The sequence below is a fragment of the Thunnus maccoyii genome, chromosome 7 (genome assembly GCF_910596095.1).
Source record: "Thunnus maccoyii chromosome 7, fThuMac1.1, whole genome shotgun sequence".
Taxonomy (NCBI): Eukaryota; Metazoa; Chordata; class Actinopteri; order Scombriformes; family Scombridae; genus Thunnus; species Thunnus maccoyii.
In genome coordinates, this window is record NC_056539.1 from 26,813,900 (window position 1) to 26,839,634 (window position 25,735).

Genomic DNA, 25,735 nt, shown 5'->3' on the forward strand with positions numbered 1-25,735 from the left:
TAACACCCCCTCTTATAGCCGAGTGTGCTATCAAGAGATCTATATCAGTATTTCAGACTGTGTTTATGTTCGTTTTCAACAGAAATAGCCTCCCTCCGGGAAGTGTTGGCCTACCCGACACAGTAATGATCCCCTCTATTTGGAATTTGGCCCCTGCATTTCTAAAGCTAAGGGTCTAAACCCTGTGTGGGCACAACAATTCACAACAATGTTTAAAATGTCATAAATCCCACTTGCAGGATTAATTTGAAGGTTTGCTTCAACACTGCATGGGTTTTATTCACTGTCATCTTAGTCATTTCTGGAGGAGAAAGAGAGTTTGGTTTTCTATTTCATTTAATTCTTTTTTTTTTTTAACTATTTGGACCTTCATGATATGAGGTTAGTAGGGTATTTCATAATTATTATTATTCATATAATATATAATTATTCATATGATATTTCCAAGGGGGTTCACTGACCTGTTCCCGCTCTGTCTGGCACCAGCTCCACCGGGCCTATTTGGCGCATCATGTAGGCTGTCTTCACCTCATGACAGCTGTCTGCATCGGCTGATCCACAGCCAGCCTCCGGCAGAAAAACTAAGTATAACAAAATCACCCAAAACAAGTCCACGTTTGGTAAGATAGTACGGAACATCGCAACATCTCAGTCAGAAAGAAGAGAAGGACAAAGAGAAAGAGAGAGAAAGAGAGAGAGAGAGAGACAGTCTGGATGGTTAATATGAATTCCAAAAAGTCCCACGGTGCACTCTGATGGAAAACTTCATCTGCAGCCGGAGACTGCCTGGAGCCCACTGTCAGGCTCAGCGCCCTCCCTCTGTGTCTCTCTCTGACTCTCGCTCACTTCAGCTCAATTACTTAATTGACTTGTGCATTCAAAATTCAAACTACTATTACGAAAGCGTGCTGTTTGAAAACGCATAGGTGACAATAGAGTAGTTTATAATAACTTTTTACATTTTAAAATAAGCTGACAACACAATAACTCTCATACCAATCCAAAGGAAAAAAAAAAAGAAGTGTTGCTTAGTAACAGATTGCTCGCTTTACTAAGCATCAAGTTCTTTATTTGCCTTTTTATTGACATCATATCTCTCTCACACATACAGCTGTCAACAGCTGATCCTGCAAATAAAATCTATTCAACTTGACTGATTGCTGTGAAGAAGTGAAGTCAGTGGAAAATACAATTTAAAAGTGGAACATGGGCGCCACCTGCTCACTAAGGGTCGTAGCAGTCATTTAGCCTAATAATAGCTCCCGGTTAAATTAAATACTAATATTCATATAATGTACAGACTTCTCTCATAATTATACAAACTTGAACAATTCCTGTGAATATATTACATCCACTATCAATAGAATGATGGTATCTCAAAAACATCTGCTACAACTTATTTTATAACTGTTAGCTAAAGAGGGTAACTTAACGTAACCCCCTCATACATGTGTGTACTGATACTGTATCTAACCTTACCTTTTGTTTTGTTAATTTGACAAAAAAAGGGGTGATTCTCCTCGACGTTACTCCCACCAAGACACCCAATTAAACTCGCTGTTAGCTGGGTTTGTCCAACATAACGGTTATTTTGTTGATAAATTACAGCTAGCTAGGTAATTTAGCGTAGCTATGACAACCTGAGAACAACCTCAAAAAGTATTCCAAGTATAATATTTTCCTTCCGTGCCTTCACCACGTTTTAACACTGATTAAATAGATCGGGCCAACACAAGAAAACTGTAAATCTATAACTTCCAAAAACGCCAAATTATATAATAATAATAATAAAAGCTTGCCCCGTGGGAGGCTCGAACTCACGACCTTCAGATTTATGAGACTGCTGGCTTGCGCCCATCAAAAATAGCGTGAAATACAACCTCGAATCCCACTCGTTCCTAACTCGTTATGAACATATTATGACTACTGTACATTACATATTGACATACAAATATCCAGATCCTTATGAAAATGAATAATTATGTTGTTTCCACCTGTAATAAACAATGATAAGTAAGGTTAAAACGCGAAATCCTATTTATTTATACTGTACATTCATATTGTCACACAAATATGTGAAGAAATGTGAAGTGGGCCTATGTAAAATCCAGAGCAAAACTAAGGACCTTATGTGATGATGAAGAAGACAAGGAATATGACAAATATGTGTATTATTGTTATCTAGTTTGAGTTCAGATAATCCTGCCATTTGTAGACATTAAAAGTTGTAGATTTGAGTGAAGATGTTGTAATCATTTAACTAAACAATAAGAGGAAGAAGAGAATGAAGAAGAAATCAGAACACAGAAACGTCCTAACCTGTTTTATATTTTTTAACATAGTTACAACAACAACAACAACAACAACAACAACAACAATAAAGTGTAACATAAATAAAGGCATAAATAAACTAAAAAGTGCAATGAAATGTAATGAAATAAATTGCATAAATAATAAAATGAACAAACAAAACAAAAATAAAGGTGCCAACCCCAACACAACCCCCACCACTATCTCCACCCTACTCACACACACGTGCAAACACACGCACAGGCCTACACACACACACACACACACACACACAAAATGCACCAAAATAGACCTGACCCCTGGTTTAAGCTTCTGTACTTGTCATGTGCTTCCGTGCTACCTTTGTCTCATCCATTAATGCAAATAGTGAATGTTAACACTGTTCTGTCTTGTTTGCGAGGCCTCTGTCTATTTCTCATATGTTGACTTGCAATAAAGAAAAAAAAAGAAAAACAATAACTTTGTATTGATTCACCTCAGCAACTGGATCCTGGAAGCACATTAAGGGGGAGAGAGAGAGAAAAAACAGAAACAAGCACTGATGGAAATCCCAAAGTTAGCATAGAAAATTAACCCACTGGGGCTGACTAACCTACCCTAGTTGGGACAAATACTGTATATCAAGCAGTAGTTGGAGGACCTGAGGATTTAGCAGCCAGTGACACACACACAAATCCTGGCCAGCAGAGCTAAGTGAGAGCTTTCCAGCCTACCACATGTGATAGAAACATCAGGAGCATTAACATCCTCCTCACTGTTCAAACTCCCAACAGGAACCTCAGGATCTGAAAGAACAGGAGAAATCACAAGTGTAGGAGTAAGATTTACTTCCTAAGCAACAGAATCACTGACGATGCTCAGATGGTCAAACAGTTTTTTCAAACTAACCTGTGCACCTTCCAAATTCTTCGGTGCCATCATACGGCTGGCTAACAACTGGACTGGGACAAAGCAGAGGAGGCTTGACAACTTGACTCGGTTTCCTGCTGGCATGTAAGGCACGTCTTGACATATTTGAAGACAACACGCTTCAACCAAGGCCAAAAGAAATAGTGCAGGACACGGTCATAAGTTTTCTTTATCCCCAAATGTCCACAACTATTAAGCGCTGCTTGCAACACCACATCACGGAAGTTACTTGGCACAAAAACCTGAAAAATTGCCTCACCAACAAAGTCTCCAACACAGGGCACCCACTTTCTCACCAGCAAATCTCCCTGGACACAGTAACCATGAGCAACGTCTCTTATTTTTTCAACTGGCAAAGCCTCATCCCACAAAGCAGACAGGGATACAGGGATGACTCAGGCCTTTGGCTCTTCACCCATTCCTCCCACGAAACACATTGAGGAAGATCAGGCAGTGAAACCACATGTTCTGCAGGCACTATACCTTTAATACACCCTGAAACAGGTGGGTCTGGACACATTATGGCTCTGTGCATGCGTCACCGCACAGGCTGGAAAAACCCCTGGAAATCCCCGACCACTCTCATCCAGCTCCCCACATGCAGCAGCCTGGAAATTATCACAATAGTTGGCAGCACATCGGCCTACGCAGCACTACCAGCCAGGTAGCCAAAAATCGTGAAAAGGCAGCACCGATTTCAAAATAAATGAGTGTTTAGCACCTGTGTCACACAACAGCTTAATTGGTATATGCTCCTCATTACCAACCAAAGACGCAAAAGCATTGGTGATGAACGGCTCAAAACCAGAACCTGTTTTGGAAGTCAGGCCAGAACCAGAACTTAAATCAGCAAACAACAGTCACTGCTCCAAATCTGTAGAGCATAGCATAGCTGAAGCATATGACGGTGAACAACATGAAGGTAAAGGCGAATGACGCTGAGGCGACGGTAAATGATGCTTAGCTCTCGGTTCCAACAGCAGACACTTGTCCTCCCACTAAAGAAGCTGAAAAAAGAGTTATTTTATAAAGACAAGAAGGTAAATTAAAGGATCCATGTTGGTAAAGTAACCCACGCATGCCTGAGCCTCTCTACACACCCTGGACTCGAGAAGGCGTGGACTTATACAGTCGCCCCTTCGTCCACTCCGCTAAATTTGTGCACTTTTGTGAACTTTTTGTGAATGATGTTGGACAATATTGGACGATGATAATATATGACACTATGAGTCATTCATCAGGCCACTTTGGAGGCTTTCTTCCTGCTGACTCTGCTACCTGGCCAGTCTAGGTTTTCAAACATTGGAGTAAACATCGAGGAAAAGGTGGATGAACACCATCAACACTGAAGGAAACACCAAGGTAAACATGGAGGGATTAAACACTGGCTGTGGTCCTGGCCACATGAATCTTCTGGGGATCCCAACCACCATTTTTGATTTGGAAGATCCTGGATGCAGGCCACATGCTTCCACTGGGACTTCCGGATCTCGCTCGTCTGGGCCAAGTTGATTAGTAGGACTCCCAGAGTTTCATGACCAGCATCTCATCAAAGGACTGGATATGGCTCTAAATCAGAGCCTGGGTCTCCTCGGTCCTGCGGGTGGTTCTTCTGCAATGCAGGGCTAGCTCACTTTGGCTGATATAGCCCAGCACATCAGCCTCAGATGATTGTATCCAGTCAACTCTAGCTCTGCACACTTCTCCTCCTTCAGGGCCATTACGTCATCCTGGTCCCACATAAAAATACAGTGGCTGAGGTGACTCATGAAAGTGGCATACAAATGGTGATTGTCATTAGTGCAACCCACATCAAACCTCCACATGAAGTGCCATATGTCTAACTGGATGGTCATTTGCTCCCACTCTTCAAACATCCTCCTCTGAGTGTTGCCACAGCAGTCTTGGTCGACATATAGTCCCTCGGGAGGAGCCACCCCAGCCACTCTGTATCGCTTGATGAGGCCTTCAATCATCAGCCCGAGACTAAAACCTTTGCTGGCTGTGAGCATGGACGCAATCCCCTGTCCATGCTCATTACCAACATTGGCTGCCCAAGTAGCAGTGTCCCACCATATGTCCCAATGTGACAGCACTGGAAATCCCCTAGAAATCTGTCAGGTACTGGACTGTCTTCTGCAACCAGACCTCAGCATGATGCTCTTGCAGCTTCTGCTGGATCTGTCTGCAGCTGTTTCCCAGCCCTCACTGACCCATCAAACTGGCTACCTAGACGTCACATGCAAGTTTTGATGTAAGGATGCAAGGGAACTGCACCCTGTGGCCAATGTTGAGCTGGGAGACGATGCCATGGCTCCAGCTGATGACCTTCCGCTTGCATCTTTGGCAGGTCAGGTACTCAGATGCAACAAAGTACGTCTTCCACATGGCCACCACCTGCCTGATCTTCTGATGCGGGCCAGTTGAGGTGAGAAGTTCTTTGTGACAGTTTGGATGCAGACAGGTCAGCTTGACTTGCGTCAGCTTTCGTGGCATCCAGAGCAGCAGGGGATGGCCAAAATAATTTTCCAATGAAGAGGAATTACAGGTCTCCAATGGCACCTGTGGAGGATACCACCAAAGTTTGTCCGCCCTGCTAAAGTCCAGCTCAGGTCTCCCCTGTGGTGTCAACCTGAACAGGGCCTTGGATATCCACCTCTGGTCCACTTCAAACAAGGTGTGTATCCAGCTAGCTGGAAGACATACTTGTCATGCAGGAAAAACAAAAACAAACAAACAAATAAATAATAAATGAACAATAAATAATAAATAAACAATTGCAAATTCACTTAATTTCACTTCACGTTACTTCATTATCCCTGGAAAGGAAACTTGTTCTGAAAAGTTCTGAAAAGTAAATAAAAATAAAGTAAAAAAAAAAGTAGTACCACTCACAGATTTCTGTTTTAAATAAGTACAAATGTACATGCCACATGTGCCTCCTCCAACCTATTGCCTCTGCCAGCAGTGTGCTGTCATCCAGTTCAGTGGACACAGTCGGGTGGGTAAAAAAACAAAAAGCAGAACCAACAGATAAACATCATGAGTATTAAATAGCAGTAAATACTAAACATAAAATGTCTTATACAAATAAATGTTTGCTTACAAAGTTTGGCTTTGAACAGGGTGGGGGGACCAGACTTTTTGACCAGTCTTGGTCAGGCTTTTCTGGTTAGCCAACTTCCTAACCAAGAGGGAGCGGAGAGAGGAGGTTCAAGTGTGCCGGGTGGTGGCAGCATGATGGGTGGGGGAACAGTGCTTGGTGGTGGTAGCATGCTGGGTGGTCGCAGAGTGCTGGGTGGTCGCAGCGTGCTGGGGAGTTTTCTCAGCATATTGCTCTTCCTTCATGGCAATGGCAATTCTTCCAGAAGGAAAGAGCTCAATATACTCCCTGAAACACCTCTTGTTGTGGTCTTGGTCTTGGGAGTCTTTGCTCCCTCCTGTGGGGTCCCTCTTATAGCTGCCACCAGGTTAGCAGCACACCCAAGGGCATTTTCAGCTACCCACCTGAATGTCTGCCTGTGAAAACCAGCAGGTGTCTTCTGGATCTCCATGGTGCTGAATCAAAGCTTTTCTGGCCTTGTCCAGCACTCCCTCTAGGGACAAGGGTTGAATCCACAGCTTTACTTTGTTAATATCCTTCACCTTTGTCGCTTCAGATGTGTCTGTAAGGTTGAAACTCCTGAAGCGACGTTCCATCTAGATCAAAAAAATTAAAATATAAAGAAAACAGAGGTCCATCTCATCTTTCACAGCTGTGAAAGATGAGATGGACAAAACATTTGGTAACACATTACTTAAGGGCAGTTGTGTATGTTGTGTTACGACCAGTTATATTCAGTCATGATCACCTTGCAATGTTGATTTTATATTATGTTCTGTCTATGTATATTTTTCTGACAGATAACATTCCAGAATCACTATGAGTCAATAGTAAAAATAAGTTGTAACTTTTACTGTTCTGTACTTGACACCTGTTTGAAACTTAATGTTTATTTAATGACTTAGCTCCCTAATGTCATCAATGGGCAGAGGTTTGTAAGATATGTTAACATTAAATTGACTTCACATTAACATTAGTAGGAAGCCTCAAAATCACTATCGGAAAGCAAGCTTTAAGTTACAAAGTTACAGTGAATGATAGGACAGGTAACATTTACTAACACTGGTAGTTACAGAGCCACAGGTTATTCATTAAAAAAAAACATATATATGTTCCAGTCGGCAACTGCAATCAAACCAATCTGTGATTGGTCCGGGCACTCGGAGACATTGATTGATCGATTCTTGGTAGTTGCTAGTGGAAATCTTGGTAGCAATACGAGCACTGATTGGCCATAGCATACAAATCCTGGTAGATTTATGGTAGCAGACGGAAATGTGATTGTCACTACCAAGAATAACCTCAATTTACATGTGGCAAGAGTATATAGTACAGAATAAAAGTAGTGAAATGTAACTAAGTACATTTGCTCAAGTACTGTGCTAAAGCATTTTCATTTTATGCTACTTGAAATATTGTACTTTTTACTCCACTACATTTATTTGACAGCTTTAGTTACTTTTCAGAGTAAATTTTTACATAATAGTTTATAAATTACACTGCATTATTAAAGATTAAACCAGTGGTTCCCAAACATTTTGGCTTGTGGGCCAGTCAGTGTGTATTTGTGTCTCTTTGTCATGTTTCAACCAAAGAGACATTCCCCCTCACATGGTTTCAAATATATAACTGTTTGAGGCCCAAAGAGGTAAAACTCTCCAATATTTCACAAAAATGCAAATATTAAAGAAAAGCTCTGAAAAATGAATCCAAATGTATATAACAGAACTATTCTTTCCAATCTATCATCTCAAAACCCCTCAGATTTATCTTATGACCCTTACAAAGTAGTTCAAACTAACTCCATCTCAAGCAAACGCTGCAGCCGATTTTCTGCAATACTTAGTACTTTTAAGTAAATTTAGTAAGTAATACTTCCATATTTTTACTTCAGTAGGATTTTAAATGCACTCCTTTTACTTGTAAGAAAGTATTTTTGCATTGTGGTATTGATTATTTTACTTAGGTAAAAGATCTGAATGCGTCTTCCACCACTGCAGGATTGCACTGCACATTATAGATGATTAAATGTGATGGTATGAGGTAGGCAGTATTCACAACTTGTTGCAGTGTAGGACTTGTCCCTTCTGCCTAGTCTGACCATAATTTATATATCGAAAGGAAAAAGTACGAGCCAGCCAGGAGTCGAACCTAGAATCTTCTGATCCGTAGTCAGACGCGTTATCCATTGCGCCACTGGCCCACGTGACGATAAAAGTTCCTCTTTCCCTTTTCATAACTGACTGAAACATTAAGTATAAAATTCTACAAAAATGTGTGTAAGTGGCCTGTCAACTTTCTGTCAAAACGTTGCCTTTTAGATGTTGTATAGTGCCCTCAAAGCCACCGTACTAAGAGCTGATGATTTTTTTTAAAGAAACGTGTTGACGAGACTTGACTCACTCGTGTTATAGAAGTGAGGTATTGTTTAAAAGTGGAATATTGGCGCCACCTGCTGGTCACTGAGGGTCATAGCAGAGTCATTTAATAATCGCTGTCATTCATGTAATATACAGGCTTCTTTCATAATTACTTTAAGCACAATTATCATGATGGATTGTGTCTCAAAACATTAGCTACAACAACTTGTTATTTTACAACTGTTAGCTGAGGAGGGAAACCCCATCATACATGTGTATACTGATGCTGTATCTTACCCTTTGTTTTGTAAACAGTTTGACAAAAAGGTGATTCTCCTCGACGTTACTCCCACCAGGACGCCCAGTAAAACTAACAGTTAGCTGGGTTTTTCCAACATCTCCAACGGTTATTTTGACCCGTTGACCAATTTACACTAACTGGGTAATTTAGCACAGCTATGACAACCTGAGGACAACCTCAAAACTGATGAAAACGGTCAGACCAACACAAGAAACGGTAAATCTATAACTTCACATAACACCAGATTAAAAGGAAGCAAAACACTTGCCCCGTGTGAGGCTCGAACTCACGACCTTCAGATTATGAGACTGACGCGCTGCCTACTGCGCCAACGAGGCTCTGAAAACATTGGGAGTCACCAACTTATTTTAACAGAGGCAATTGACAATACAGTTATAAATCGTGTGGTTTAATTGATTTACAACGTCTTAATATGCTTTAAGACAGCAAAGAAGAGGTCGACAAAGAACACAAGGTGAACACACACATTTTTGTCTCTGTGAAAACGCTATGGAAATGCGAGACGTTTCACTCCAGTTCACATCCGTTTTTTTTTCACAACAAACACGACTGATACGATGTAAAGTAACTTAGCGTGACACAGTTGCTATATTTATCACCAAGGAAAATGAAATTCCCAAGTGAAATCGACTTAATTGAGTTTTCACCAAGCTCGAGTTTAACGGTGGAGCCTGGTCTCTGTATTCAAGTATTATAGATACGTTTGGGCCGATATTGCCTCAACGGGAAATTACACAATTAAGTACTTTGTTAAGACAACAGTAGCTCACACCTCTTTGACACCATACCGTAATGTTTTGCAGTAGTGGAAAAGTAACAAAACATTTATTCAAGTACTGTACTTAAGTACAGTTTTGAGGAACGTGTACTTTACTTGAGCATTTCCATTTTATGCTACTTTATACTTCATCTCTACTACATTTCAGAGGGAAATATTGTACTTTCTACGCCACTACATTTATTTCACATTTTTTGTTACTTTTCAGATAAATATTTCACACAATGGATAATATAACAAGCTTTTAAAATACAATACATCGTTAAAGATGAAACCAGTGGTCTCCAACCTTTTTCCCTTTAAACTTCTCACATGGTTTCATTTCAATGAATGATCAAATGATCCAGTAGTTCACAAAAAATCAAAGATTAGAGAAGAATACTTCTTCCACCACTGATGCTTTGCATGCATGCTGGTTTTGATTGTACTTTGCTTTTCCCACGACCCCTGAATGCACCACGAGCCCTGCTGCGGCCCCTTTAACAACAATCTCCCGCGTTCCAAGTTAAGCGGAAATAGAAAGCCTTCTTTTCTCTATTTAAGCGCGCCAACGAAGACACAGGAGGTCCATCTGTACTTCATTCAAGCTGCACCAGACCGTCGGTTTTGTGTCTCTCTGCCGTCTCTACTGTCCTCCTGAAAGCATGCCAGAGGAAACGTCCGCCGCGTCCAGTTCCGGGAGGTAAAGACTCGCTTATAGTGTTTCACTGTAGTCGCTAAAACGTTACGTTACCCTGGGAAAACACAGCTAGCTAGCCTGTAGCTTGAAAACGCGGCAGCCGTTCACGACCCTGTGTGATAAGTATTGATTGTTGTATATCTCTCAGTTATGCAAACGTACAGTAGCTGTTAAAGTTAACCGGTGTACCCGGTGGTGGCTGCAAACGCTATTAACAGACATCGCTTACACCGCCACTTGCAAGCTAGTTGGCTAACAACCACACGGTGCTAACAACAATAAAGCCGGATGTCAAGTGAGTGGTTCAACAGTAAAAACTAGGTGTGTCTGTACTTGAGATTCAGGCCAGGCAACTTATAACGGCCTTGACTGAACTCCGGTGTTTGTTTTTGTTTTTTTCTTAATCTCTGTTCACTTTTTTTTTAAAGTGTGGAGGAGAAGCCGTGCTCCTCGTCAGCGGCTGCAGCAGACAGGTGAGTATCTGAACAAACAACTCTGCTGCCTCTCTTCAAAACATTACTGGACTTTGACTTATTATTACACATGCTCTGTATTTCTTGCAGCTCTGTTGACGTCATGGAGGAGGCAAAGAAGCTGATAGGCACAGGGAACAGGCATCTCGTGATGGGAGATGTTGTTTCCGCTGTCAGTGTCTTCCAGGACGCCTGCGGCATGTTGTGAGTATCAGGGATTCAGGTTCTTAAAACAACAGTCAGGTGTCCATATGAACACTGAAAGAGGTTTCCTCGCTGTAATCACTCCTTCTGTTCATATTGGCTATTAAAAGATCCTCTTCAAATGTGCTCTCAATGTAAGTGATGAGGGGCCAAAATCCACAGTATGTCCACACAGTCATTTTGTGCAAAAATGCATTTAAATGTTATCTGAAGCTTTTATAAGACTTCAGCAGTCTGAGGTTAGTTGTATCAAGTGGATATCTGCCACATTTACAGTCTTTTAGCATCAGATTCCCTCTTTGTGTTTCCCTGTTCAGCTCCGGTGGAAGTATAGTAACAACAAGAGGGACTTTGGCACTAAAAAGATTGTAATGTTGAAAGATGTCTACTTGATTTGACTCATTTGGATGGATAAAGCTTCAGATAAACTTTTAAATACATCTGTGAAGGAGGATTTCAGAAGGAATGATTCATGGCAAAAACCTATCCCTTTTTAAGTGATTAAATGTCAACTTTCTGAGAATGTATTGGTCTGTGCGAAATGCATGTTGAAATTCAATTGAATCATACTTCAACTGAATTCCAGTAGTTTTGATAATGTAACATTAAACTGTACTTTCCTCCCAGTAAAACTTGCTCCTTTAATACTTGTGATGTCTGTCTGTCAGGGCTGAGAGGTACGGGGACACTGCAGATGAGTGTGGTGAGGCCTTTTTCCTGTGTGGGAAGTCCCTACTGGAGCTTGCCAGGTAACTTGAATTACTCACTTTGAATCTTTTTATACTGTATAAAAGATGGTTTCACTGTAAGGCTGATTCAAAGTTGGTTAAAGTTCAATCACATGTTTATTTTTCTCAGTACAGCATTTTCCTGATGTCTACTCAGGCCTAGAATTTGATCTTAAGTCCTTGCATTGACTATTCAAAGTGAAAGTGCTGACTGGACAGCTGTTAAATTGGATTTAGAGAGTCTCAAAGTCTTTCCTTTCCCATTAAGCAGTGTATTCTGTTAATTTTGGGTAACTTGTGGTCTCTTGTGTTTTGGTTAGGATGGAGAACACTGTCCTCGGTAATGCCCTGGAGGGAGTCCCAGAAGAATCTGAGGAAGAGGAGCAACCTAGCAACCCAAATATTGAAAGTGCCAACAACCTGGATGGTCAGTATCATAAGTATGTCCAACTATCATCAAGGGTTGCCTGATAGAATTTTTAGCACTGAAAAGTAACTAACTTTTTTATATTTTGTCAGTTATGATTTCCCACTAGGAAAATTATTATGATGAAAAACTGAAACAAACCCTGATCTTCCTCAGTCAGACAGTTAGATCAACTCTATTTTTAATTTATAGCAAGTTTGTCCCAGAGGTTTCACTTCTATTTTATTAACCTCAGTTCACAAAATGAAGTTAAAGATCCTGGCTGCCTATGCTGTCAACAATAACAAACCTGAATTTCATAGCTGAGTTTTTTGTTTTTTAAATCAGTTGACACATCAATATAGCAAGCTAAGAAATGTGTACATGTTTCTTGTGCCGGTAGGCAGCCAAAAAAGGTTTCACTACCGTTTTCCCACTGTGGCGTGATAGCAGAAATGCATGGAGATGTAACGTTTCCATCTTCCATGTCTAATCGCAAACAAGCACAGCAGCATTGGAAGTCAAATCATGAGAAATATCAGAGATGAAATATCAGGCTAATGTTGTTTTCAGAAAAACTTCACCAGACTAATCTATTAAGAAAATTTCTCACATGCTACTCTGGTGCAGAAAAAACTAGAGATGAGCTACGAAAGCAGGTGTATGATGCGATGGCAGAGGAGGAAAAGACTGAGGCAGTTGACACTAAGCTGGAGTCAGAGGGTGGGAAGATCTTCACTGAAGTGAAAAAGGAAAACGGTGTGGCGAAGTCCCCAGCCAAACACGCTGTTAATGGATCAGAGAAACCCCGTGTTTCACCTGTAAACGGGGAAGAGAAGAGTACAGTCCAGGAAGACAAAGTGAATGGAGTTGAGAAGAGCCTGGGTGCTCTGAACGGTGTGGGGCAAAGTCCTACTGGGTCTCCTGGAAAAGAAACCGTGACGGAGAACAAGGTTGAAGTTTCAAAAGAGCTGAATGGCGAGAAGACGGAGGCAAAGCCAGAGGAAGGAGAAGACGAGGGATCCAAACCAGAGGCTGAACAGGATGAGGAGGAACCAGAGGGCAGTAGTTCTTCAGATACACAGCACTGTTTGTATGGATGGGTGCAGCACAAACTGGGGACTTTGTTGGTTTTGTTTTGTCCCCCTTTCCTCTCACTTATTGATCCGGTCCACATGTACAGGTGTCACAAAGGGTGAAGGGAAATGCACCAGAGCAAGTGTAAACTGCACTTCTAGGGAAACTTTCTTTTTTAGTCTGTTTTTATGCATGTTTGACTTACGTTAATACTTCACATGAGTTGCACTGTAGGGGAAACATTTATCTCACTGTGTAGTAATTCTCCTGTGGCTTCCACAGATGATGATGACGACGATGATGATGATGATGACGATGAGGATGGAGAGAAAAATGGTGACGATAAGGTGAGTTCTCACAACACATGGGAGTCTGTTGATTGGATAGAAAATACAAACAACTTGTGTTTTTGTTTTTGTCTTTGGTTTATTGTATGCCGTCTCTGCCTTCCAGGAAGAGGAAGAAGTTGGAAATTTGCAGTTGGCATGGGAGATGCTGGAGGTAGCGAAAGTCATCTACAAAAGGTAACATTGCCAGATGAAGTTGCTGATGAATTGAAAGACCCCATAAGGGCACTGCTCAAGGATCGAAGACTGCATTAATTGTTTATTTGAAGCCTAAGTGTATATTATCTTCCCTTATTAATCCACACAGAAAGGAAAGCAAAGATGACCAGCTAATGGCAGCCCAGGCATATCTGAAACTTGGAGAAGTCAGTGCTGAATCAGGTAAGTTTGCTTTCATTATTGCTCGTCCCTACACTTTTCAGACATCAGAACTGGGGAGCAGTGTCTTTTAAAATTTCTGCAACGTTGTGAAACTGACAATCTGACATTCACACCTGCTTGCTGCAGTGATTTGCAGGCATGCAGAAGAGAGAAAGGAGCCAGGGTTTGAAGAACTCTAGCTTTTTTTTTCCATACTTAACAACTATTCGTCACCCCTGATGTGTGAAACACTAACTACCTTCCCAGAGAGACTACTTGAAAATGTGCTCAATTATCTCCCCCTTCCCTGTGCCAGCTGACTTTTTACTCCACCCTCAAGTGTGGCTGTTTGGAACATCTACAAACATTTTTGCCCTCCTAATGTTCAACAGTCATGTAGATTATTTATTATTGAGCATAACCCGGCCTTAACTTCTTCACCTATCCAAATTTGACTCATCCGTTCCCTCCGCCAGGTAACTATCCTCAGGCGCTAGACGACTTCCAGGAGTGTCTCACCCTGCAGCTGAAGCATTTGCCTCCTCACAGTCGTCTGCTGGCTGAGACCCACTACCATGTCGCAACTACGCTGTGCTACATGGATCAGTACAGCCAGGCCATCCAGCACTACAACAGCTCCATAAAGGTCATCGAGACCCGCCTGGGTAAGACATACCTAATTGCTACGTCATTTTTTTTAGATAAACATGACCACCTGTGAGACTATATCATGATGTGCTGATCCCAGTCACTGTCTGTGTTTAGCCATGCTGCAGGAGGTGATAGACGCAGCAGAGGGTGCAGACGGGGCAGCGGAAGAGAAGACTGAGATAGAAGAGCTGAAGCGGCTTCTGCCTGACATCAAGGAAAAAGTGGAGGATGCCAAGGAAAGCCAGAGAACAGCCAGCGCCGCCTCCCATGCCATCCAGCAGACGCTAGTAGGTAGACGGGACAACAAAATGATGGGTTAAAGGATCCAGTGGTTAAAACATTCATTCTCTTCGTGAGAATGAAAAGTGTGTTCTGGATTGCAAACCATGTTTAAGTGCAGTATAGATGTATGAAAGGGGCAAGTTGATGCAGCCTTGGCTCTCGGGTAACTGACCAACCTCTTGCAGGGCGGTGCCTCAACCTCCTCAGCATTCCTATGTGAAAACGGGGGCCCTTCATCTTCATCATCATCTTCATCTGCATTTGCAACAGTCAGCACGGTAAGGAAGAACTTTGTATTGCACATAGAATTGCACTTAAAAACTTGGGTTAAAAAAAAACCTACATACGCTAATGCCCTCCCCAAATAAACATCACAAACGAATTTAAACATTTCTATTTCAGATCCCAGTTAAATCATCTGATAGCGCCTCGTCTTCCAAAGCCGTCTCCGACATCTCCCACCTCGTCAGGAAAAAGGTGAGGCTACTTATCTCCTCTCGCCAGTTTCCACTAATCATCTTGAATTCTGCAATTTTTTTTTTTTTATCTGACAGATCAGCAGCAGAAGTCTAGAAGGAATTAAAAAACCTTCATAATTCAAAAATTCTTTGCTTCCATACCGGGGCTGTGATCTGTATATTGAAACTGGCCATGTTTTTATGTTGCAAGGTGTGCTTGCCTGCTCTAGTTCTAAGTTGTGTCTTCAGACAGAAAGCAAAGTGAATTTTTTCCCCTCACGTCATCTACGCAAAGTTGACCATTGGACCAAATATCCAGTTTACGCACCAAACCCACTGACCTGGTGTTTTTGTCAATTCTATTACTCCAGCCTTTACTTTCTCCTTGACTCTGAAGGTTTATGATGCAGATCCATAAAGTCTGGGAAAAAGTGCAAATTCGTTCAAAATGAAACCTTTTCACTCACAGCATTTGTGTGGCTCCCCGCCAAATTCTCATCTTTCCCTTGACTTTCGGGCAACTTCCTAAATTCCACATCACTTTCTGTCTGAACACACGTCAGGAAGTCTTGGCTTTCTGTGAGTGTCAGTCTTTTAGCTGGTGTGTGTCCCTTGCAGTGTTTGAAGTGTGACTTTTGTTTTTAGTGATCTGTAGTTGTGGTGTGTATGTGTGTAGGTGACTGTGTTGTGGTAGAGCTTAATACTAGTAATTAAGTTTTTGATCTGGGCTGTGTGCATGATGCATCAAATTGTGACCTTGACAATTGTAATTGTTGGGCAGCTTCTTTAGTGCTGAATTCGGTTTCCCCTTTTTTCTAAATATTACCCTCAAAGGTTGTTTGCATGGAAAACAGTTGTGTACAGCGGCCTTCAGTCTTCTCTTCCCTCCCCTTTTGTCCTGGTTATGTTTCTACACAGAGGAAACCAGAGGAGGAGAGCCCAGTAAAGGACACTGATGCTAAGCAGGCGAAACAGGAAGCCACAGTTAATGGCAGTGGGGGTTCTAGTGCCAGCAACGGCAATGGAGTCCAGGAGGAAAAATCACAGGAGGCGAGTGTTAGAATACATTCCTACAAAGAGATAAACCTGAGGACAGCAGTCTTAAAATAAGATTGCGCTGTGGTGATGCTGTTTTTGGATACAGTAGTTACTACTTACGGGGTTTGAGAGAGCAATCACGTCTCAATCCGTGTTCGGGTTGTTTTCCAGTCCTGGAATCTGTAAAAATGGAGGGAAAATGCAGAGACGTCTACCACAAAGTTGAGAGGAATCCTTTTGTAATGTGGTGTTTTTAACTCTGTATGGGTTCACATGATGAAACTGAATGCCTGTGGTTAAAATCTGTGTCTGGGACCTTCTGGTTGGCTTTAAAGTGTAGGGGCAAGACAAAAAGATGACAAGATCATATGGCTTTCTTTCAAAATCACCACTCAGATACTCTTGGTGTCTATACAGGTGAAAATCACACCGTTCAGTCCCAGACCACTTAACTACATTTAAAGCCTCAAGTGTTCCTGTGATTTAAGTTACTGCTGTCTTAAATGGTGACTTGAATCAGAACAAACTGCTTACATCACTGAAAGTTCAGAAAGTGTGTGTATGTCTTTGTGCAGTTTTCAAAAAGGAACAAATGAAGTCATTTTTGTGACTGTTCAAGTTGTATTAGTTTTAAAAACTGCAGCGATGAGAGCTCTTACAAGAGTTAATCAAGACAAACCAGCAATCTGAACATTTTTCTCTTGACTGGAAGAAGGCAGAGTTCAATCTGAAGCCTTTCCTGCTGTTATGTTAAATTGTTGTTTGTTTTTTTTCCTTGTTTCCTGCAGCCTGCCAACCAGTCAGCCTCTGTCAAGTCTTCGGCGTGATGATCCTCGCCTCCTTTCCTGATCTTCAAAAACCAGCACAGCATGCCTGTCGAGCCCCTCCACCTACAACACTTTTGTTTTTGTAAATAAGATCCATTTTCATAGATTTGTCTGTCCAGTTTTGTATACTTGTAGTAAAAAAAGAATAAAGAATTTGCAAAAGTAAGATTGTATCACCAACTTTCTTTTGACTTTGAGGACTCACTGCAGTTAACGTTTAGTAATTGTCAGTTGATAGACAGCCACAGTGAATGTGTTCACCTTTTAGTCTGAATAATATGTTTATGTATAAATGCATAAATCAGACTATTCTGATTGGGGAAAGAGTTTTTCCAAACATAACTTTTTTTCTAAAGAATACTCCACCACTGCAACAGGTTCAACAGGAAACGGCTGCAATAATTAGTCCACTGACTTCACATGAATCTGCAAGTTTTGATAAGTTTACATTTGTTGCAAGCAAAGTTGCTCAATCTGTCTTCTTAAATGTACAAAGCTTCTGGTTTTCTGAGTCTTTTATGATAAGAAATCAATTATCTTTGGGTTTTGAACTGTTGGTTGAACAAACAGTTGAAAATATTACCATGGGCTCTGGGAAATTGGGGAGTATTTTCACTATTGCCTTACATTTATAGACCAAACAATTTGAAAAAAAAAAAAAAAAAACAATGAATCATTGTTGCAATCCTAAAAGTATGACTGTACAAAAAATGAAAGCACTTCAGTTAAAACAGTTTAATTTTAACATTGGAAAGTCAAATCCCTGTGCTCTTCTTTCCAACAGCTCATTGCTTCATGTTCATAAAACACATCTTGCATAAAGGCCCTGAATGTAGACCGCTGCATACCTCAATCACAAAACAAGTGAAATAAACTCCTTCAGTGGCCCTCATTTACACTTTTACACAATTACACCACATAAATCATCATTAAAGATGTGGAAGAAACATCTATCAGGTATTGATGTCTTTTTCAGCTCTGACTGGCCTCTGTGGGGGGAGGCTCTTGGTGATCAGTGAAGGGCAGGTGGGAGGAGAGTCGATCCGCTCCAGAGGGCTGCGGAGCTGAAACAGGAAGAGTCACAGGAAAAGTAGACACCTGTGTTGAGACACAATACACAAACCACAATGAAGCTTCTTGTGTAAAAAAATAAAAAGTGTAGCATGCACCTGCCTCCAATGCAAGATGATTAAATTCTCCAGTATTCTGGTCCTGTGTAGGTGGTCTGATAGTGGTACATAGTATTTACATTATTCTCAGTGTAAACTGTCACAGATTTAATTGTCTCTGCCTAAAGATGACAAAACATCTGGACTGACACTGGAGCAAAACCAAATTAATTCAAATTACAGTATGAGCCTTGTGTATAACAAATTCCTTTGATAAACTGGTTTTCAGCACAAATACTGGAATCCATTCAGGCTCTTCTTAACCTACCACAGCTGGATATTTATAGTGGCTGGTGCTGCTGGGGTCGGGCTTTACCATAGGCTGCACATCTCCATCTCGACCGTTGACCAAACGTACACACAGCTCCATGTTATCCACCTTTAAAGACACAGATACAGTCAGGTCTGTAATTTACCGCCTTGCTCTTTCTAAACCAAAACAGTGCTTTGGCCCTAAAATCTCAATCAAATTGCTGCCTAGATATAACATCTGATAGACAACATACATGGATACAGTACTGTGTATGTATAGTAGCACCTGCTGGTCTCAGGATTTGAACCTGATAACTCTTGGTGTCTTTATACCTGAGGTACTGAGTTGAGCTGGGCAACGCTTAAGGAGGGTCTAATAGGCAGTCTGCGCACTGGCGCCCTCCAGTGGCCACTACAGAGCTGTTGGTGAAGAGAAAATATTAAAATGTTATCACATATACTTTAAAAAAGAGTATTGGGTCAGTTAGAAATGTGTTAAAACTATTGAGGCTTGTATGATCAACTCTGATAGATTAATGCTCCTTATTACCTCTGCAGGTGTAGCGATTCAAAACATGTTCTATTTAAATAATTAAAGTCATGTTAAATTACTATTATGAATGATGAATAAACATCAGCAGCTTGATATTCATTTTAGCTGCGTCTTCCTTTAATGTACATCTTTACAGATTGCAATAAGAGCACACATAACACACTGCTGTAGCTACTGCAATAACATCACAAATTCCCATTAGTATAAAATGGATTTGCACATTTTTACAGCAGTATACGAGCTGTGACTGATCCCGCTTTTAGACCTGGTTGTGTTGGTCAAAGAGTTCCAGTCGTGTCCAGCCACAGGGCAGCAGTTTGAAGACGTCCTGATTATAAACATCCAGATCTCTTGCTGTCTGGACCTCCACCACCAGAAAGAGGGAGCGTGACGGCTGGATCCTACAGGGAGAAAAGGTTAAAGAGATATACAGTATACAGACAGACAATGCATATAATGTCATAACTGCATGCGATTTCCATTTGAGATACTAAAGTTGGATTTATACTGAAATAGTAGAATAGTCTTTTGAGACTGTTTCACTGCTATATAGTAGATCCTGTAGATAAATGTATAAATATAACCTACTTCCTCTCTAAGTGTTGCCCCTACCTGGGTACAGGTTGTTTGACAGACAGGACGGCATAGTTTCCAGGTTGCAGGCTATGGGTGTACGGCAGGGACACTCCCGGCAGGCACTGGACAGGGGGCAGCGGAGTCGGTGGTCCCACTTCTTGACCTTCAGAGTAGAGAGCCGCCACCAGGCGCAACACTGTCTGAGAGGCGTCAATTCCCAGCACCAGGTCATAAAAAACCACAAAACCAGCTCTGAAAAACCAGAGATCATCTTTCACTCAGTGAGGTAAATCATCGACAGGATGAGTAGATGATTCGATGTGATTCACAGTCACTTTATTACTACTTGAATGTGTCACTTGAATTATAGGCTATATGAGAAGATTTAAATATACAACCCGTTCTGTATACTGTTACATAGAGGCAGCTTAACTGGCTAATTGAGACCAATATTTTGTGCAGTTGCAACACACTTCTGCTTAGTAAGGAGACAGATTTTGGGTGTTTTAAGTGTTTTGTGTGAGTTTAACTGATTTGGTTCCTGTGTGAAGTGTGCAGCTAAGGGTAAGTCCAGTGTTTTTATTTATTATTTAAATAGGTTTTGGGGTAATTGTGTGTAAGAAACATGCAGATTTGAAGTGAGGATTTGACATATTATGGATTGTATGTGAGCTGATTTGAATAATAGCACATCTCTTTTGGTTAAGTGCTTTTGTTTAGCGGTAGTGAAATGCTGTATACCTGTTAAAGATCCTTATGTTTCAGTAATTTTGTTATCAGTGGGAATATAAATGTCACTTACAGTAATTTACCTAGTTTATACATTATAGTTAATGCAGTGTGAGTGGTTGTTTCTATTTGTCGCTTGATGTGAGCTCAGTGTGTAGCTAAACTCCAGTCTGATTCTGACATGTAAATGGCCTGTTTGGTGGACGGTGTGGGGAACTAAACTGACGCAGGGTCGTAGGGTGCTGGACTCAGGGAGTCCAGGGGGTCCACCATGCATCTTCCTAATGGAGAGGTGAAGGATCTGGCCTGGAGCTGAGGCACACAGAGACATTTCTGAATCAATGTCATAAACAAACACTGACAGTAAATTATTATTGAGCAATCAGTCATCTAAGGACTTTTTATGACATGATTGAAAGCAACTTTTACATTAGTTGGATTGAAAAACTGCCTGAAACCAGAGTTCATAAACATGTTTGACTGCAGTTGTAAACTGTGTACCAGGGGAAGAGGTACATGCGTGTGGGTGTTGGGTTGGAGGGGGATTGGAGGTGGAGGAGGCTGTCTGCGAGGCCTGGGAGTTTCTTTGCTTCTCTCCATCTCTGCTTGTAGAGCAACAATCTGCAGGAGGTTCTGAGTCTGAATCAGCTCAAGCTCAGTCCTCGCTGCTGCTGCAGAACACAATAAAACATCCTCTGTGAGCTGTCAGACATGTTTAGAAAGCAAGCAAACAGCATTTATTTATGCAGCAAAACAAGGTTACAAATTGCTTTACAGGAAGGAGACAGAGAAAACTCTATATAAAATGAGGAGAAATAAATGTGTAATCCACAAAGTTAAAGTAGTAAAATAAAGAAAAAGCCAAAGAAAACTTTTTAAAGAAATGCTTCTCTGAGACTTTGCAGAGGAGGCTGTTCTAGAGTCGAGGAGCACTGTCCAACCTTCATAGTTATGATGTTTCTTCCTGGCCAGCTGGATCATGAGGATCTCCTCTTCCAGTCTTTGGTTCTCCTGCTCCACAGCCAGCAGCTCCCAGCTTGGACCCCGCTGAAGAGGCTTCACATCTGGGCACGAGGACAACCAGAGACGTGGCTCAGGGTCAAACAGTAATTTACCCTCAATTCTGTGTCATAAGCCTGGAGTTTGTACTGAATACTTGAGACAAGGTTTTGTTTATTGCCTCATGGCTTAATTTGCTAAGCAGGGAGCCCAAGTCTCCTGAGTTGATAATCTATGTTAAACAATACATTTCATCATCAGCTGAATGTACCAAACGAAAAAAGCAATAAAAACAGCGCAGATCTTATTAGATATTGTTTCATTAACATTACCTGTCTGCCCCCGTCTTTGCGTCTTGGGTCTCTTTCCTGATGATATGAAACTATCAAAATATCCTGCAGGCAAAATATTGTATTGCACTTCCATTGATACTCAATGGATAAAAAGCCTCTCAAGCTGCTTGGCAACGGTAAAACTGACGTATGCTGCAAAAGGCCACTTGCAAAATAATACTGGGAGACCAAGTTACCCTATACTAACTTTATACTCTCTGATTAAGTGATGAAGAAATGTAGTTTATGTGTGACAGTATTTTTTTGTCGTTTTTCATGTAATGTTTTTGGTTTTTATGTCCTTATTTAAAGTGGAAAAATGTGAAAACCAATAAATATATTCAAGCAAAAAAAAAGCAAGTTGTATCATTAGTTATTTGCTGTTGCTGTTTTAATAAAGTTTATAGAAGGAAAAAAAAAAGTTCAGACAAGTTTGAATCTTTGTCGCTTGTTGCAATGCTCCAATCCAGAGTGCGTTTTGCATTCACTGTGTTTTAGGTGTTATAACTGATGATGTGAAAAAAAAAGATAATGGACTAGAATTTCCTCATCATGGACTCGGTGGTGTAAATTAGTTTTCAGAGCGGAAAAATCAAGCCGAGTAAACTTAATAAACAAAGCCTGTGAGTTCTGCAGTAAGCCCATCCTGCTCTACTTAAATACAAAACAGCTGAGACTTATACAGTGACAAACACAACATACTATCTCTTCATCATCGCTCAGATTCTTACTCTCTTTCTTCCTGTCCTTGGCGGCTGTTGCTGGTTGGTTCTTCTCCAGACTTTGGGCTTCTGCCTGCAGGTCAATCATATGTGCCACAATGGCTGGATCTGACCCACCTGACTGCATGTATGCCTGCCGCAGAGCTCTGCACCAGTGACAGATTTTTACTTGATATAACCATACAGCTCAGTCGAATGTACTCATAATCATATAAGCAACCTGCTTTTTGTAACAGTAACAGCATTTGATCTTGTTTTCTCCTAACAGCAAAGTGGTTTTAAAATAAATTACTCTTGAAAAATGTAGGTTTATACTTTATCTGTGCGGAGAGAGGGCCATCCACAGTAGAAATGAGCTCATAGTTGTCATCATGATGCATCCTTTTATTCTTGTGTGGAGCTAGCTGATCAGCAGGTACAGAGACCTCTTTTATACTAAAAAAGAAAAGGAGAAATAAAAACATTGTAGATCATCTAAATGAGATCATATTGTGGCATCTACAGAAAGTCTCCCAGCCAGTATCCACAGTACCTCACAATAGGAAATTCAATTTATTCGACCACAAATGGTGCAATGAGGAACTACCCAGGCATAATGAAACACATAATTGATGCTCTGAGTCATCCAACAGCTAGAAAAAAAAGACACATTTTACTAAATATTCCTCTTGGTGAGAGAGCACTACAGAAGCAGTCGTTTTTCTTCAAATGCCACATTTGTATTAGTGGAGCTAATTTCTAATATCAATCTTGAGCACAGTAATATTTTTACACTGTAGTATTGCTACTTTTACTTGATAAGAAAAGCCTGAAACTGGATCATGCACACACACACTTACTGTAATGTGTGGAGGTGTTCATCGAGTTGTTGCAGTGTTTCCTTGTTCCTCTCCTCCTGCTCTCTGAGCTCCGTCAGCAGACCCTCCAGGTGAGTTATGTTGCTCTGCTCAGTCAGCACACTTACCTGAAGGGCCAGCTCTGACACACAATACACACAACACAGTTTTAGAGCAATCTCTGACGTTGATATCAAGTGTATATTTGAGATGATGCCTACATTTTCCACACAAAGGCCAGAGGAGATATTTGGCCTACAGGGTCTAAAGCAGCTTGTTGCTCACCGTCTCTCTGCTGCTCCAGCTGCTGGTTGTGAGCATGTATCAGGGCCAGCTGGTGCTCATGGAGAGCTGCCATTTCCCTCATCTCCTTCAGTCTGTCAGTGTGACCCAGCTGACGCCCACAAGCCTAAGAAATGTGTTTATAAGCGGACGGATTCATCATCAGCATTGATTTTTAAACATCTTACACCCTGGAGCAAAATGACTCATTTCTTTTGTCACCCGGAGACCCACTATCATTAAAATGTACTCTTGTCTTGTATCTGTCTTCTCCCAGAGTGACCTGTGACTCATCCTGACACCGCTGGGTGATGACTTAATCTATTATTGAAGAGCTTTTTACAACATAGAAGAAATGTGCATGCTTGTGGTACATTGATAAGTGCTCACCACATACCATGGACTGAATGGTACAGTAAAAGGAAAAAGAAAAATATGTACAGTATGAGGAAAGAGACTAGAAGAGCAGTCACCTCAGTGTCGGTGCTCCTTTTTGACCTGTTTGGTAAAATTTCTTCAACAGACATCCTCAACTTGTGAAACTGAAAGTCAGAGAAGAGAGAATCAATTTAAAATGCTGCTGGTGGATGGATACAATTGTTTTTCCATTGTGTTTTGGATGTTGGCATGTCTGTAGTGCAGGAAAGATGAAGTGTGGTTTGTGCAGCGGTTCAGTTTTTACCTCATCAGTGAGGTTTTGCAGAGCAGCACTCTCTTCTGCTTTTCCTGACTTTGGCTCAGCATCAACACTCCTCCACCTGGTGACGTTCTTCCACTGACCTCTAAGCTGCACAAACACAAATACATGTACAATGTTTTCCGCTGCATCTGTTTTTTGAATGACAGAGATGGCACATAAAATCAGCTTAATCGTTTATTAGAGTGTTAAAGAGAACATCCACCCTAAAACATACATACTATATGAATAATATTGAACTGTCACTTCCAGTTTATTAGGTACACCTGTACCCAATAACCTTTGTTGACACATATTAGCAAGAGGTGTGTTGATTTAGCTCTATGGTGATTTGTGAGACCAACTCTATGGTGATTTGTGGTGTTGTTGTATAGGACTGCATTATATTTAGGACTCAGTATTATTTATTTAAAGAAAAAATCCAGGATTTAAAAAAAATACCATTAATGCATATTATCTCAGCTATCAACACAACAAGCAGACCAATTTTCACATTCATGGTAAGTTCATAGCTTCATATTGTTAAGTCTTCAACAAATAAATAATATAGCTTTATTGAGTCTCTACTGCACCAATCATGAGATCTCCAAATCATTCGTATATGTATCAAAATCACTTTGTACTCACTTTCTTAAGATAAAAGAACTCTTCCTGTTACCCCCTCCCTGCTCTCCCTTACTCAATCAGTATTACTTGCTTACCTGTACAAGATCAGGGGTTCTGGTCTGTTTAGGGTACACATCTCTAGCGTTGTCTCTGATGAGAATCTCAGAGCTGTGCCTTCGCACCCGAAGGTGCCCTACCTCACTCCCAATGCAGAACAGTGCTTTGTGTTTCTCGAGCAGCCCAGTGGAGCGAAACACCATGTGACAGACTCCACAGATTAACTCTTCCTCCATTTGGTGTCAAAGCTAATGTTTCGTAAGAATTAAAAAAAATATGTTTGCAGGACTTAAGCTAAAATAATGTATGGTTATCTATTAGATTAATAGTCTATCCATTAACTGAAATAATGCAGGAATAACACGCTTGAAAGAGAAAAGTCCCACTAAAAATGTTGCAGAGAGATTTCTTGGAACAAAAAACAAAACACCTCTTATTCTTAGTGTTGCATCAGTTCATTTAAAGGTAGTGAAACACGTTTGCTTTGTTCCTTAATTACTGAGTTTCTGGCTCACATGTTTGTTAGCGACTGTCGCCATGCCACTGACTTTGTTGTAAGGGTGTGGTGAGTTCCTCTGAACTCGCCAGCCTTTACCTCTGTCTATTTGATAAA

The 25,735-nt window shown here is 41.0% G+C and overlaps 3 protein-coding genes and 2 non-coding genes across 10 annotated transcripts in view; 1 reads left to right on the forward strand and 4 right to left on the reverse strand.

The window, feature by feature from the left end:
* Positions 1 to 1,857, reverse strand: part of LOC121900512 (glypican-5-like) — a 58,509-nt gene extending 56,652 nt beyond the window's left edge. Inside the window, exons 1-2 of one of the 3 annotated variants that reach the window (XM_042416926.1) lie at positions 1,480 to 1,857; positions 462 to 581 (exon numbers count right to left, since the gene is read on the reverse strand). In XM_042416926.1, the coding sequence (XP_042272860.1) occupies positions 462 to 513 (52 nt within the window). In that variant the 5' untranslated portion in view covers positions 514 to 581; positions 1,480 to 1,857. Of the gene's footprint in view, positions 1 to 461; positions 714 to 1,479 lie in introns of those variants that run through there. The other 2 variants (XM_042416925.1, XM_042416924.1) reach the window with 2 other exon arrangements.
* A 6,595-nt stretch (positions 1,858 to 8,452) lies between these two features.
* trnar-acg lies at positions 8,453 to 8,525 on the reverse strand. The gene has a single exon. It is a non-coding gene; the product is annotated as a tRNA-Arg (tRNA).
* Positions 8,526 to 9,248: 723 nt separating this feature from the next.
* On the reverse strand, positions 9,249 to 9,321 carry trnam-cau. The gene has a single exon. It is a non-coding gene; the product is annotated as a tRNA-Met (tRNA).
* Positions 9,322 to 10,303: 982 nt separating this feature from the next.
* LOC121900555 (nuclear autoantigenic sperm protein (histone-binding)) lies at positions 10,304 to 17,478 on the forward strand. Of its 4 annotated transcripts, none has more exons than XM_042416974.1 (15): positions 10,304 to 10,464; positions 10,890 to 10,934; positions 11,025 to 11,138; positions 11,807 to 11,887; positions 12,187 to 12,293; positions 12,903 to 13,334; positions 13,635 to 13,696; positions 13,803 to 13,873; positions 14,004 to 14,077; positions 14,533 to 14,721; positions 14,822 to 14,994; positions 15,175 to 15,267; positions 15,392 to 15,466; positions 16,366 to 16,497; positions 17,274 to 17,478. In XM_042416974.1, the coding sequence occupies exons 1-15, from the start codon at positions 10,427 to 10,429 to the stop codon at positions 17,310 to 17,312; spliced, it is 1,725 nt and encodes a 574-aa protein (XP_042272908.1). In that variant the 5' UTR covers positions 10,304 to 10,426; the 3' UTR covers positions 17,313 to 17,478. The 4 variants fall into 4 exon arrangements, with proteins under 4 accessions (XP_042272908.1, XP_042272910.1, XP_042272907.1 ...); XM_042416973.1 differs by having other exon boundaries at positions 10,305 to 10,464; positions 13,632 to 13,696; XM_042416976.1 differs by lacking the exon at positions 12,903 to 13,334 and having other exon boundaries at positions 13,632 to 13,696.
* A 425-nt stretch (positions 17,479 to 17,903) lies between these two features.
* Positions 17,904 to 25,358, reverse strand: ccdc17 (coiled-coil domain containing 17). Its single transcript, XM_042416991.1, has 14 exons — positions 25,161 to 25,358; positions 24,445 to 24,549; positions 23,766 to 23,889; positions 23,484 to 23,622; positions 22,960 to 23,079; positions 22,654 to 22,790; positions 21,533 to 21,655; positions 21,093 to 21,262; positions 20,818 to 20,903; positions 19,899 to 20,114; positions 19,552 to 19,687; positions 19,067 to 19,153; positions 18,750 to 18,860; positions 17,904 to 18,410 (listed from the first exon to the last, which is right to left on the reverse strand). Exons 1-14 carry the CDS (start codon positions 25,356 to 25,358, stop codon positions 18,285 to 18,287), a joined length of 1,878 nt encoding a protein of 625 aa, XP_042272925.1. The 3' UTR covers positions 17,904 to 18,284.
* Between the last annotated feature and the right edge of the window lie 377 nt (positions 25,359 to 25,735).